Raw genomic sequence first — 15,641 nt, forward strand, 5'->3', positions numbered from 1 at the left:
TTACTAATTGTAATGCAATTTTTTCCATCATTTTGATTCTTTGTTGTATCTATATTCACTGATTGAAACTATTCGCTGATTGTCCAGCCCTTCTTTGTTGTGAACCGCCTCGAACTACTACGGCTTTGGCGGTATATAAGAAATAAAATAATAATAATAATAATAATATTAATAATATAAATTCTCAAAACTGACACATTTCAATCACTATATTGAAAATAAAATCATTTTACCTACCAACGATCCTCTGCAGGCTGCTGTAATTAGCTTTAAAGGTGAGACCGGGAAGCCAGGGGGGAAGCCGGAGGACGCTAGAGAGAAGGGGGAAACATGCAGGCCTTCGGCAAATCGAGCAGCACTGGCACTGTACCCTGTAGGGAAGTCAGCTGGCAGTCGCTTCTCTTCCTCCTCAGTGCGTCGTGGCACACTTGGAATCTCAGGAGGCACACTAGTTTGAGATACACTGTTCTAAAGCAATCCCTGCCTTCATGTACCATCCTTCCCTGAATCCTAGTTAATTTTTTTTTAAATCTTGATGTATTTTTCACTACCTATTGTCCCCCTTCTGTCGTGTCAGTTTTACAGGTCTTGTAACCCCCCTCTTTAGAAAATCTTAATTATCAGTATGTGGATTTTATTTTATTATATGTTTTTATTTTTTAATGATTGTAAACCATCTAGATAAATTATTGATAGACAGTATATCAAATGAAAAATAAACTTGGTGAATTCTAGAGGGGTAGAAAGGTCAGTTTCACATTCTGCCCAAGAAAGGCCTATCATTGAAGCCCTCCACCCCCCCCCCCCAATTCCCTCAAAATCAGATCTGTTAGTTTAAATCAATATTATAGCTTAAATCAATATTATAGCTTACTCCTGAATCTGCCCCTCATTGCCTGGATAAATTTGACCACAGAGTGATTGTAGTAAGTTTAATAGAACTGGTTCATGAGGGGAAATCTTTTAATATGGCATGGTTTAATATTAAGATAGATTTAGAGAAGATTGATTCAAAAGTAAAGGTTGTAGACTTAAAAACAAACCAACCTAATTTTGTTCAAATGGGGGATTACATCAAGGAATTGTTCTCTGGATGGGAACATCTGGAAGAAGTAGGAAAGCAGTGAGCGAAACCGAAATGAGCTTTTGGAAGGACAACAAATCTTATTGTGAGGCAAGTAAGTAAAAGTAAGAGGAACAGAAGGCCACTTCGTTTCTCAAAAGTAGTAACTGAGAAGGTAAGGAATAAGAGGTTAGCTTTCATAAACTACAAAAGATCACAGAGAGGAAGACAGGCAAAAATATCTGGAAAAATTAAGAGAAGCTGGTTGAGTAGTCAGGAAAGCAAAGATACAAATGGAATAAAAAATAGCCGACACGATAAAACGGGGGAAGAAGTGCAAAAATGACATTGTGAGACTAAGGGCTCCTTTTACGAAGCCTTGTTAGCGGTTTAACGCGCGTAATAGCACGCGCTAATTTGCTGACCATGCAGGCGGTAGTTTTTCGGCTAGTGCAGGGGTTAGCGCGCATTAAAAATGTATGTGCGATAAAGCCACCAATGTGGCTTCGTAAAAGGAGCTCTAAAAGGTGAAGGGGAAAATATGTAGAAGCTGATAAAGATAAGACTGAATTCCTTAGCTAAAGTAAACTAAACCTTAAGTTTGTATACCGCATCATCTCCATAAAGATAAAGCTCGGCACGGTTTACAGGTAATTCAATAAATGCGGGAAGAACATAATAAGAAATTAGAGGTTATGAAGAGGATAGCTAGCTTTACATTTTCAATAGATAGCTTTACATTTTGGAAAAAAGCCAGGTTTTCAGATGCTGTCGGAATAATTGGAATGAGCCTAGGTTCCCCAGCGGGGCAGGGAGGTTATTCCAAAGCTCAATGAATTTGAAGAAAAGGGATTTCCCTAATTTACCTGCATACATGATGCCTTTTAATGAGGGGAAAGATAGTTTAAGTATGTGGGCGGATCTGGTAGTGTCAGGTCTCGAAGAATTCCAGGATAGTGGGATTAGGGGAGGAAGAAAGCCATGTAGGCTCTTGAAAATTAGGTAGGTACATTTAAAGTGAATCCTAGAAATCACCAGAAGCCAGTAAAGTCGGGAAAACATGATCGAATTTGCTTTTTGGGAAGATCAACCTAGCCGCAGTGTTCTGGATCCGCTGAAGTCTGTTATGTGTTTACCTTGTGGCTTCTTCAGGGGAAATGCTGAGCTGTATACATCACTGTTTGAAACTGAAAAACAATACAGATACTTATGCAAATGAGTCCCACTAAATATCAGGGAAAATTTATGCACATATCTTTGCCCAATTAACTTTTCTACTCATAACTTTTTGGATATCAGCCCCAACCTGTGCTAGATTGTGAAAAACCCAGGTTGTGCGAAAAACCTAAAGGTTTCAGGTTTGATACACAGAGGTTATCCATGTACCAAGAGCCCAGATGGAATCATTTGCTGTTGTTATAACTGATTTAAAATATATATATATATATTTTCTTTTCTGTGTTGTCTACAGATAGCCTCTTGATTGACTACCAGTTTACCTTCAGCTTAATCCAAGAGGATGATCGCCACCACACAGCAATCAACTTTATTGCCAACCCCGAACAGGTAAGAAGAGCATAGATTGAAAGAGCATAAGTTAGATTGCTGTTGGATTTGCAAGAGGAGAGAGTATGAAAGCTCAAGAAAAAGGTGTAACAACTTTCTAGGTTATGCAGTCTGCATCTGTCTACAGGAAACCTATTGCTTTACATGAAGCATTTCATTCGTGGAAGTAAACCATGGAAGTCATCATAGGAGTCTGTGAATGTACAGAAATATATCACATAAAGAAAGAATGTAATAATTAATATATTCGAAGGTTGGGATCCAAGTTTATATGCAAGAAACAGATAATATTAATGAATCAATATAGGGTGATCACTGTTAATTCATGAGAGAAATTTAAAGAAATATAGGAAATCCTGATGCCAAATTAAAGTGGTCCTCTGATGAAACCAGTATTTGGAGTTGGCCTACAAAGTTAAGGAAAGTGGTTTCAGTGCATTAAATCATCCAGCGTTACCATTGTTATCATCATTTGAATTCCTAAGCTCTTTTTGCATTGTAGTGGCAAGATGTGTTAAAATTGTGGAGAGTAAATTTTCAGAATGATTTTGGTGATTCACTTGGGAGATAACCACATAAATTGAAGGGTGGGGAGCATGCCAGAGGTTATCCATTTAGGGAGAGAGGAGGGCTTTTGGGGATTGGGCTAAAAGTTAACTGGTTAGCACTGATATTTGGTTAAGTTTCTTCATTTCAACGGGATAGTTGAAACAGCTGACCTGAAGTAAATGGATAGCTCGTCTCTTTAAATTTTTGGATTGCATATTCAGTTGCCTGAATTAAACAGATAAATCATCTAAAAATCCACTTAAAATTAACTGGATAAGTGATATTAGATTTTACCCTACTGAATCTCAACCTTGCAATCTGTAACCAAAAAACGAGTTGGTTGTCATCTGCAAAGTAGCCTTGGGTACTGCTTGTGACCCCTTCTTAATCATTCCTAGCATTCTGTTTCCCCTTTTTGCTGCGCATTGCGCAAACGGCTTCATTGACTTGTTGACCAGTACTCCCAAGTCTCTTTCCTAGGGGGGGGGGGTGTCTTTCCAAGTACTGCACCGGACATCATGTATTCGTGTATAAGCTCAGTGTTTTACTGACTGGGCTACATCTGTGCTTCGGCATTGAACATCCAGTTTTTGTGGAGCTGGCTAACTCATAGCCGGTTAAGTCCATGTTTAAAACTTAAGTGGCTATGGGTTACTGCATAAAGATGAGATTGACTTATATGTGATCCCATTTATGCAGTAAACCTGTCTGGTTATGTTCTGAATATCAACTCGTTTTCAGCCCTAGAAGACCCCCCAAATAGCTAGTTTTCTTTTCGGCACTTGCCACTAATTCTAAGTTTTAGTGACTATAACTGATTTAAGTGCTCCTGAAAATTAGCAGATAGCTCCAACCAAGCAAATAAACTGATTAATGGCCAGTTCTGTCTGGTTGAATCACTTTTAATATCAACCTTAAGTGGTGGTTCTTTCCACATCCTTTTTCTCTTTTGATGTTTTATTTTGTTGTAAACAGCTTTGTTGTATCCATGAAAACCATTATAGTAAATACCAAATGAACTATAAACCATGTCCAGTTAGTGGCAAAATTTAGACTGTGAACCAGATAACCACTCAATTAGCATTAGACCATCATAATTGCTATTTTGTATTTATCTGTATCACCATCTATGCTTGCATTATTCTGTAAAACACTGTTCCCTCTAAGCTGAGCAGATGTCCTCCAAGTGTAGTGCTGTTGGTAGGACGTGATCCTTCAATATTGTATTTGCAATCACTAGGGAAAGGCAGGTTCTCTGGAGTCCTGCAGAATTTGCCTGTCCCTCACTACTGAAAGTATGATGGTGAAAGAGCGCCCCCCACTGGCAAGGCTGTAGGTGGAGGACTCCTGCTCAGCTGAGATATAGCGGAATTAGAAAATGTACAGAGAAGGGTGCAGAGAATGATAAAAGGGATGGGACGACTTCCCTATGAGGAAAGGCTAAAGCCGCTAGGGCTCTTCAGCTTGGTGAAAGAGACTCAAGAGTGATATGATGGAGCTCCATAAAATAATGAGTGGAGTTGAAAGGGCAGATGTGAACTGCTAGTTCACTCTTTCCAAAGATACTAGGACTAGGGAGCATGTGATGAAGCTACTAAGTAGTAGATTTAAAACAAACCAGATAAAATATTTCTTCACACAATGTGTAGTTAAAATCTGGAATTGGTTACCAGAGAATGTAGTGAAATTAGTTAGCTTAGCAGTGTTTAAAAAAAATGGTTTGGATAATTTCCTACAAGAGAAGTCCATAGGCCATTATTGAGATGGCTTGGGGAAATCCACTGCTTAATCCTAGGATGAGCAGCATAAAATCTAATTTACTAGTTAGGATCTAGCTAGGTACTTGGGACCTGGATTGGCCACTGTTGGAAACAGGATTCTAGGCTTTATGGACCTTCGGTCTGTCCCAGTAAGGCAATTCTTTTGAGAGGGAATAGTGCTGTAAGGTATTTTGCCCTGGAGATCCTCTCATCACCTCAAGCATCAAGCATGATTATCTACAGAGAGGAGCGGTAAATCTACAGAGGGGATAAATCCTTCTTCAGATACATTAGCGACAGGAAACGAAACACAGATGGAATAGTACGTCTCAGGAAAACAGACGGGACCTATGCAGAAACGGATTCTGATAAAGCCAAACTACTAAATGAATACTTTTGCTCAGTCTTTACTTGTGAAGCGCCGGGGACCGGTCCACAACTGCAAGCAAGGCAAACCTCGGAAGACCCGTTTCAAAACTTCAAGTTTACACCCAGCAGCGTCCATGGCGAACTATCAAAACTCAAGATGAACAAAGCCATGGGACCGGACAATCTACACCCCAGGATTCTTAGGGAGTTGTGTGATGTCCTGGCGGAGCCGCTATCCGTGCTGTTCAATCTTTCCCTAAGTACCGGAAAAGTCCCCATGGACTGGAAAACAGCTAACGTCATTCCATTGCACAAAAAAGGTTGCAGAACGGAAGCTGCAAATTACAGACCGGTCAGTCTCACCTCAATAGTGAGCAAACTCATGGAAAGACTTATTAAACAAGAATTAGATACGATCCTGACCGAGGAGAATCTACAGGATCCCCAGCAGCATGGATTCACAAAGGGAAGGTCCTGTCAATCCAATCTGATCAGCTTCTTTGACTGGGTTACAAGGAAACTGGATATGGGGAAGTCTCTAGACGTCGTGTACTTGGACTTCAGCAAAGCTTTTGATAGCGTCCCGCACCGCAGATTGTTGAGCAAGATGACTTCGATGGGATTGGGAGTGATATTGACGACATGGGTCAATGACTGGTTAAGCGGTAGAATCCAGAGGGTGGTGGTTAACGGTACCCCCTCCAATACATCGGAGGTGACCAGTGGAATGCCACAGGGATCGGTCTTGGGACCGATCCTTTTCAACATATACATAAGAGACCTGACTCAAGGGCTTCAAGGTAAAATAACACTATTCGCCGACGACGCCAAACTATGCAACATAGTAGATAACAACACCTTACCCGACAGTATGGAGCAGGACCTGCTCTTATTGGAACATTGGTCCTCGACTTGGCAGCTGGGCTTTAATGCCAAAAAATGTAAGGTCATGCACCTTGGCAGCAAAAACCCATGCAGAACTTACACTCTGAATGGTGAGACCTTAGCTAGGACTAGGGCAGAACGTGATTTGGGAGTAATCATTAGTGAAGACATGAAAACTGCCAAGCAGGTGGAGAAAGCTGCATCCAAGGCTAGACAAATGGTGGGATGCATCCGTAGAGGTTTCGTCAGCCGGAGACCCGAAGTTATAATGCCCTTGTACAGATCCATGGTGAGACCTCATCTTGAATATTGTGTTCAATTCTGGAGACCACATTATCAAAAAGATGTGCGGAGAATCGAGTCGGTTCAGCGAATTACCACCAGGATGGTCTCGGGACTCAAGAACCTCCCATATGAGGAAAGACTGAATAAACTGCAACTATACTCGCTCGAGGAACGTAGAGAGAGGGGGGACATGATTGAGACTTTTAAATATATCACGGGCCGCATCGAGGTGGAAGACGATATATTCTTTCTTAAAGGACCTTCAACCACAAGAGGTCATCCGCTGAAAATCAAAGGTGGGCAATTTCATGGCGACGCCAGGAAGTATTTCTTCACCGAAAGGGTAGTCGATCTTTGGAATGAACTTCCATTGCAGGTGATTAACGCCAGCAGCGTGCTCGATTTCAAAAAGAAATGGGATATATATGTGGGATCTCTAGCCGGGTGAAGTCTGGGGGTGGGTCATTAGCGTGGGCATACTTGATGGGCTACAGCCCTTTTCTGCCGTCATATTCTATGTTTCTATGTATGCTTGATAATTTAAAATTGGGAGCCTCAACCCTGATGAAAGCAAACTGAAACTTGGGCATGTTAGTGGAGGTGCTCCCTTAAAGTCATTTGAGCTAAGTACTTTACTAAAATGAAATGCTAAAAAAATATATTTATGACTATTAAAAGTATATATGAACCAATGAAATAATAGATTCAAATAAGAATTAATGAAAATTTGATCCAATGAAGATTGGGTTCAGTGATTTGATTCACGAGAACCATTGGGGTAGTTTAACCCTCTGAGGATCGTTACCATTCCTAATTGAATTAATGTCTGGTAAAAAAAAATTTTTGTTATAGACAACACTAGAAGTTTATGGTTGTTGAAAGGGTTAAAGTATTTTGCAGCATCCGTTTCTAGTCTTGTTAAATTACACAGTATAAATTTTTATCCGTCAGGGCTTTGAATGAAGAGATAGTTTAGATCTGAATTTACTGGCCCCAGCAGACATGAATACATCAGAAATAATTTTTGTTACTGTTTACTGTGCAATCTGCTGGAAGCTTTTTACCTAATGCTTCAGGGCCAGGTCCTACTCACTAACAGCAGTAATGATAGGTTGCTGAAGTGGATGCATTGATTGTGCATGATGGCCCCCCCAACAAAACATAACAATCAATTTGCAAGATCGAAGGTGGCAACAGTAGCAGATCAACAAAGAACGCCCGTCTTCAAAATTTATTTACCACGACAGCAATGAAGTACTACAAGCCCATTGTCTGTGAGGGCAGAATTACCCCAAGGGCACCAATGCCAAGAAGATACGCACACAATCCGCATGTAAGCGTGTTTTAGGAGGAGTTTCAATGGAAAATTGTCTGAGTCGCAATTGTGAAGCTAACAGATCAAAACTGCCAGGACATCCTGATGCACCGATTAAAGCCGCTAGAATGTCCTGATGCTGGACATAAAAGGGAGATAAGCTGTAAAGATATTCTTAACATAAGACCATGGAACGTACGAAGCATGAACCAAGGAAAATTGTTAAAGATCAAATGGAAATAAACCAAAATTGATTTGATAGGGATCAGTGAACTCAAGTGGACATGGCCATTTTCAATCAAACAAGCATTTGATCTGCTACTCTGGTCTTCACACACACAGGAAAAATGGTGTGGCATTCATCTCAACAATAAGCTTTCAAAGACAGTACTAAAGTACATCAAGTCGCATGTACTCAAACACAAGTCGATGACACCTAACAACAACAACTAAAGTACAATGTTATCAGTGATCAAGTCATGTAAATCCATCTACAGGGAAAGCCAATCAGTGTCACCTTGATCCAAGTATATGCTCCAATGATAGACATGGAAGATGAGGATATAAAGTTGTTCTATGAACAAGTTCAAAATGAAATAGAACAAATGTCGAAACAAGATCTACTGATCATTATGGGGGTTTCAGTGCCAAAGTAGGAAGTACATCTGAAGATGCAGTGGTTGGAAAGCATGGCATAAGAAAAAGAAATGAAGCTGGTGATAAAAGTACAGTTTTGCAAAATGAACCAACTATCAATCATGAATACACATTTCCAACACCACAAAATCACCAGTACACGTGGGACCTCTCTAAATAGCGTGTATCAAAATCAAAATGACTACATCTGCATAGGACAGAGATGGAAATCTGTAGTTTTGATTGATTGTGGAGCTGATTGTGGAAGCAACCACAAGCTTTTGACATGCAAGATCAAAGTAAAGCTTCACAAAAGATCATTAGAGATCTCCCAAAATATGACATTGAAAATATTCCATCAGACTATTGGATAAAACTAGACAACAGATTTGCCTGTCTTGATACAGGAGATAAATTTCCCGAAGAGATATGGAATGACATCAAAACCCTAATTAGTGATCAAGAGAAAGAAAACCAAGAAATCGCTTGTGGATCTCAGAAGAAACCAGAAAAGTAGCAGAACAAAAAAGACAAGCAAAACTTTCCAGTGAGAGAGAAAAAGTATCACAAATGAACTGAGTGTTTCAACATCAAGTTCGGCAAGACAAAGAATGATATCTAAAGAATATTTGTCAGAAAATTGAATCAGAACATGTAAATCGGAAGCTCTCACTGGCTTCCGATAAAAGCAAGAACTCAATTCAAGTTCTATTGTCTTCTATTTAAAGTAACCCATGGAACTGCCCCCTGTTACCTAAACAACCGTCTATACCGCTACCACTCATCCAGATCAAGGAGAACTCAAAACCTATTCACCTTCCCCCCTCATAATGGTACCCGACGTAAGAAACTATACGACAGCCTTCTAGCGACACAGGCAGCGAAAATTGACCCCACCATCACCAAACTAATGATCAACACAACAGACATCAAAGTGTTTCGAAAAGAAATCAAAACATTTCTATTCAAAAAACACGTCCTTACTAACTAGTCTCCTCCCCTTTCGCAGAAGCTCTCCCTCTCTTGAATATCACATTAGTCAACTCCTAGAACCTTTCCTTCCAAAAATACTCAGATTCCTAAATAAGCATTTACCTCACTATCCAACAAACTTCTTACGTCATTGTTAGGTAACTTCTCGTCTGTAATCCGTATATACTGATATTCTCCACCATATCCTGTTATCACTTGATTCTCTTAAATGTAATTCTTATAATTGAATCCTCTACCACACCATGTAAAGTACATGAATCGCTGTTATGTAATTTCTCTAGATAATCTGTTATGTAATTTCTCTAGATAATCTGTTATGTAATTTCTCTAGATAATCTTTGTTACGCAATTCTCTCGGTAATGTCCAGATCTCTTATAATTTGTAATCCACCTAGAACCGCAAGGCACAGGCGGAATAGAAATCACTAATGTAATGTAATGTAAATGGAAAAACCAGATTAGCGTATTAGGAGGTTAAGAGATTGTAGCAGAAATTCCAGCCTTGATTGGGGATGCTTAAAGCCGCCAATGGAATGATATGAAATGATCCAGAAAGCATTAAAAAGAGATAGAAAGAATATACAGAAATTCTATGGCAATGAGGATAACACTGGGGAAATTGAACAGGAAACTGACGCTGAAGAAGAACCAGATATTTTAAAAGAAGAAGTCATAGAAGCAATTAAAATGTTATTGAAAAGCAAGTCATCTGGCATTAATGGTATTCTTATGTTCAAATAGCACTGGATCCCTCTTCATTGAAGGCTCTTGACAAAGTATTCAAAGGCAAGGAAATAACACTCTAAATGAAGATCAGGCTTGTCCATGCACTCATTTTCTCAGTAGTCAATTATGGATGCGAAAGCTGGACACTACGGAAAGAAGATTGACTCATTTGAGTTTTGGTGCTAGAGAGAGGGTTTTATGCATGTCGTGGACCACCAGAAGAACTAAGAAATCGATTCCTGAAGAGATCAACCCGGCTATATCACTCGAAGCACAAATGATGAAATTCCGACTGTCTTTTTTGGTCACACTGTCAGAAGAGAAAGCACAAACAACATCAACGCCGGCTGAATGCAGGCTGAACAAGAATGCGCACTGGTAGGGCTAGTCTCAGTTAGGGCGCTGGTCTTTGACCAGAGGGCCACCACGTGAGCGGACTGCTGGGCATGATGGACAACTGGTCTGACCCAGTAGTGGCAATTCTTATGTTCTTATCATTGGAGGACATTGTTTTTCGGAAGATCGAAGGAACCAGATGAAGAGGGCGACCTTCAATCAGATAGCTGGACATGTTGAAAACAACCATAGGGATGATGCTGGAGGACCTTACTGGACTAGCACAAAACCATTCAGATAAACTCAAATGTGAATAAACTGTAACTCCAGAATCGTCTTACAGTGAGACATGGTTGCTGTGCATGAACCATAATCACTACAGAGACCCCTAATAGGATTCCTTAGCTGCCTGAACAAGACTAACTCCTATGCTGTGTCATAGCACCCCTCCCCCCTCAGTGATTTTCTCCTCTAGTACCATTCAGGGGTCCTTTTATCAAGCCGCGCTAGCGGGGTTAGCGCGTCGGACATTTCATCACGCGCTGACCCCTGCGGCAAGCAAAAAAACTAACGCCTGGTCAATGGAGGCGTTAGCGACTAGCGCGGCAGGTGGTTTAACGCGCGTTAAACCCCCCTACCGCGCCTTGATAAAAGGACCCCTCAGTGTGAATTTAACATAGTAGCCCCACTCCTTGGAAACATTATCACTGAATTCTCCTGAGATGATGGCGGGGGAGGAGGGGGATCCAGCAAGGTGTTACCAAAGGGATGTACTAAAAGTGGTTGGCCCTTTAGTGGAACCTGAGAGTCGGGGATAGACTATTTCATGTTATCAAAAAATCATCTCCCCCCCATATTAAGGATCAGGTTGTTTAATTCTGAATTTCTGAACAGGAACTGTCTCTTGTAACATACATAGTAACATAGTACATGACGGCAGATAAAGACCTGAATGGTTCATCCAGTCTGCCCAACCTGATTCAATTTAAATTTTTTATTTTATTTTATTTTATTTTAATTTTTCTTCTTATCTATTTCTGGGCAAGAATCCAAAGCTTTACCCGGTACTGTGCTTGGGTTCCAACTGCCAAAATCTCTGTTAAGACTTACTCCAGCCCATCTACACCCTCCCAGCCATTGAAGCCCTCCTCTGCCCATCCTCCACCAAACGGCCATACACAGACACAGACCGTGCAAGTCTGCCCAGTAACTGGCCTAGTTCAATATTTAATATTATTTTCTGATTCTAAATCTTCTGTGTTCATCCCACGCTTCTTTGAACTCAGTCACAGTTTTCCTCTCCACCACCTCTCTCGGGAGCGCATTCCAGGCATCCACTACCCTCTCTGTAAAGTAGAATTTCCTAACATTGCCCCTGAATCTACCACCCCTCAACCTCAAATTATGTCCTCTGGTTTTACCATTTTCCTTTCTCTGGAAAAGATTTTGTTCTACGTTAATACCCTTCAAGTATTTGAACATCTGAATCATATCTCCCCTGTCTCTCCTTTCCTCTAGGGTATACATATTCAGGGCTTCCAGTCTCTCCTCATACGTCTTCTGGCGCAAGCCTCCTATCATTTTCGTCGCCCTCCTCTGGACCGCCTCAAGTTTTCTTACGTCTTTCGCCAGATACGGTCTCCAAAACTGAACACAATACTCCAAGTGGGGCCTCACCAATGACCTGTACAGGGGCATCAACACCTTCTTCCTTCTACTGACTACGCCTCTCTTTATACAGCCCAGCATCCTTCTGGCAGCAGCCACTGCCTTGTCACACTGTTTTTTCGCCTTTAGATCTTCGGACACTATAACCCCAAGGTACCTCTCCCCGTCCGTGCCTATCAGCTTCTCTCCTCCCAGCATATACGGTTCCTTCCTAATATTAATCCCCAAATGCATTACTCTGCATTTCTTTGCATTGAATTTTAGTTGCCAGGCATTAGACCATTCCTCTAACTTTTGCAGATCCTTTTTCATATTTTCCACTCCCTTTTCAGTGTCTACTCTGTTACAAATCTTGGTATCATCTGCAAAAAGGCACACTTTTCCTTCTAACCCTTCAGCAATGTCACTCACATACATATTGAACAGGATTGGCCCCAGCACCGAACCCTGAGGGACTCCACTAGTCACCTTTCCTTCCTTCGAGCGACTTCCATTAACTACCACCCTCTGGCGTCTGTCCGACAGCCAGTTTCTGACCCAGTTCACCACTTTGGGTCCTAACTTCAGCCCTTCAAGTTTGTTCAACAGCCTCCTATGAGGAACTGTATCAAAGGCTTTGTTGAAATCCAAGTAAATTACATCTAGCATATGTCCTCGATCCAGCTCTCTGGATCGAGGACATATGTGTGTACAATGTGCACTGCTTTGTGCATCTGGTAGTGCTATAGAAATAATAAATTGTTAATTAGATTGTAAGCTGTTCTGAGCAGGGACCATCTATTGCATGTACAATGTGCAGCGCTGTGTGCATCAGGTAGCTTACCATGGATCATTCATATTTTAATTCAGGAAAACAGATGGCTCTCTGATATTGCTTTGACCATTACTGCAGCCAGTCGAGTATTCTGGAGACCCACAATAAAAATGCATGAGATAGATTTGCATGCAGTGGATGCAATGCATGTAAATTTATCTCACACACATTCATTTTTCATGTAAATCTATCTCATGCTTATTATTCTGAAAACGTGACTGACTAGGTGTGTTTCAAGCCCTGGGTTGAGAATCCCTAATTTACAGCATACTTGCTAAGGTGCTCCATTTTATGCTCCATATTGGAAGGGAAAGATGGAAAAATTTTCTTTTATTATTTTAGGGGACCTTTTTAGGTTTGGACAGTCTACAAGATGAGTGCTAGGAAGCCTTGGCCGGTAGAATAGAACTGTTCAAGTTTATTTAAAAATTTGATTAATCGCCTAATCATATATTCAAGGCGATGTACAATACTAAAATTATGTTACAACATATAAAGGGGACTATCAATGTTATAGACATGACTTACAAGACTGACTGAACCACTAGGGAGGCAGGGATAGAAATACATTAATTGATAGTAAATAAGACAATAAAGGGAAGCAACACAAGGTGGGTTTTTGGAAAAATCCAAAATGGCTAAAAACAGTTTGCGAACTTTACTAATGGTTTGCGACCTTGACTAAGGGAACTAACAGTCAAAAGCTTCTTTAAAAAGAAAGCATTTTCATTTGCCCTTGAATCTGTCTATATGTCTCTCTTCCCTTATAAATAGGTAATGAATTCCACAATTGGGGAGCTGTAACTGAAAAAATGTACCGTCTGCGTGTATTAATAGATTTTAGTGAAGGAACAGTCAATAGGTGTTGATCACTGGATCGAAGTGTTCTGGTTGGAAAATAAGGGATCAACACCCTATCGATAAAGGCTGAGGTTTTATACACCAGCGCTTTAAGAGTTAGCAAATATATTTTATAATTTATTCGGTATGTCACCAGAAGCCAATGAGATTCTTTAAGAAGAGGTGAGACGTGATCAAATTTCTTTGCTTTCATTTTTATAGATGTGTTCTGTATTAGTTGAAGGCGTCTAATTTCCTTTTGAACAATACCCTGAAATAGAGCATTACAATAATCGATTTTGGATATAACCAAAGAATGGATCAGTATGTTAAGTGATTTTGGTTCTAACCATTTAGAAATCGAACAAATTTGCCATAATCTGAAGAATGTTGATTTTACTACACATCTGATATGTTCATGATATGACAATTTTTGGTCAAATACAACCCCCAGAATTTTGATAGTGGTGACTGCCTGAAGAGTAATGTCTTTGAGAAAGATGAAGAGGTCATATTTAAGTACATCATTACTTTTGACTTGGTGATATTGAGAGCTAGCCATTGATGGATCTGTTCTAGTTTCTTGGTGATAGTAAGAATTTCCGAGGGATTCTCAGAGTCTACCTGATGTAAGAGCTGGATGTCGTCCGTATAGGCAAACGCATTAAATCCAGTGGATTGGTAAATGTTGAAAAGGAGCAGTGAAAGGATAGATTTTGGGGGGATTCCATAGTTTGCAGTGATTGTTCCTGAGGTGGTGTTGTTGAAAGAGACTATGGCAGAACGGTTGGCGAAATAAGAGCAAAACCATGCCAGAACCTGGTCAGTGATACCGATTGTGTCACGTCGGTGAAGCAGAAGATAGTGGTCCACAGCATCAAAGGCAGAAGAGAGATCAAGTGAGAATAGAATTACGGATTTATGGTGGTCTAGATGATAATGAATAACATTTGACATACCTATTAGAGTGTTCTGTGGAGTGGTATTGCCTAAAGCCTGTCTGGTCTGGATGTAGGATTTTTTTTTTTCCTATGAATTCTGAAACCTGATTAAATACGACCTTCTCTGTTAATTTTGCTAAAAATGGAATATTGGCAATGGGTCTATAGTTTGATTTGTTTTCTGCTTTATTGTACTTTACTTGAGGAAAGCGTTGACAAATTTTATTGCAGATCTGTCAATTGCTCATCCATGTTTAATATAATCTGGGGAAATTTTAATATACATATTGATTCTATTTTTGTTAAGTTCTATAGATGATTTTGTAAAATTCATGGCTGCGAAAGGGATGACTTAATTTGTAAATGAATCAAAACCAATTCAAGGCGCTCCCTTGATTTGTTGGGTTAGTTAATTTTATTAAAATGTGTATACTGCTTTGATGAAAATGTTCTAAATAGCTTACAAGATTAAAATAAACAGTCATATGAAAAGCCTTAACAATAAAACTTTACTTAATCATATAAACATATTGACAAGCTAGGCACAAATTAAAATGCTATAATAAAGCAAACACTGACAAATTGTTTTGGTTGTTTGAGTCACAGAGACTTCAGATTGAATTATTATAAATATAAATATTTCTCAAGTATATTGGTACAATCATTTTATAATCTGTTCCCCATTAGACTGCTCTGTTCAGCTGTGAGAGATGTGATGGAGCACTCACTAATCTTTCTGTGTTCATGACTATAGCTTTCATGGCCACAAGGTGCATGACCCTGGGCAGCATGGATTAATGACCTATGGGAGAGCCCTCCCAGGTCTTGACCTCAAACACAAATTTTCTGACCTGTTTTGGGGTCATGATCCACTGTAGGCATCTGTCAAGGGTGC

General features: G+C 40.0%; 1 protein-coding gene across 1 annotated transcript in view; it reads left to right on the forward strand.

Annotated features, from left to right (window-relative positions):
• The window catches only part of ATRNL1 (attractin like 1), a 1,517,170-nt gene that overhangs the window by 788,770 nt on the left and 712,759 nt on the right, over nt 1-15,641 (forward strand). Inside the window, exon 22 of the mRNA XM_033941321.1 lies at nt 2,535-2,629. Within this exon, the coding sequence (XP_033797212.1) occupies nt 2,535-2,629 (95 nt within the window). The remainder of the gene's footprint in view (nt 1-2,534; nt 2,630-15,641) is intronic.

This window comes from Geotrypetes seraphini, chromosome 4, assembly GCF_902459505.1.
Source record: "Geotrypetes seraphini chromosome 4, aGeoSer1.1, whole genome shotgun sequence".
Taxonomy (NCBI): Eukaryota; Metazoa; Chordata; class Amphibia; order Gymnophiona; family Dermophiidae; genus Geotrypetes; species Geotrypetes seraphini.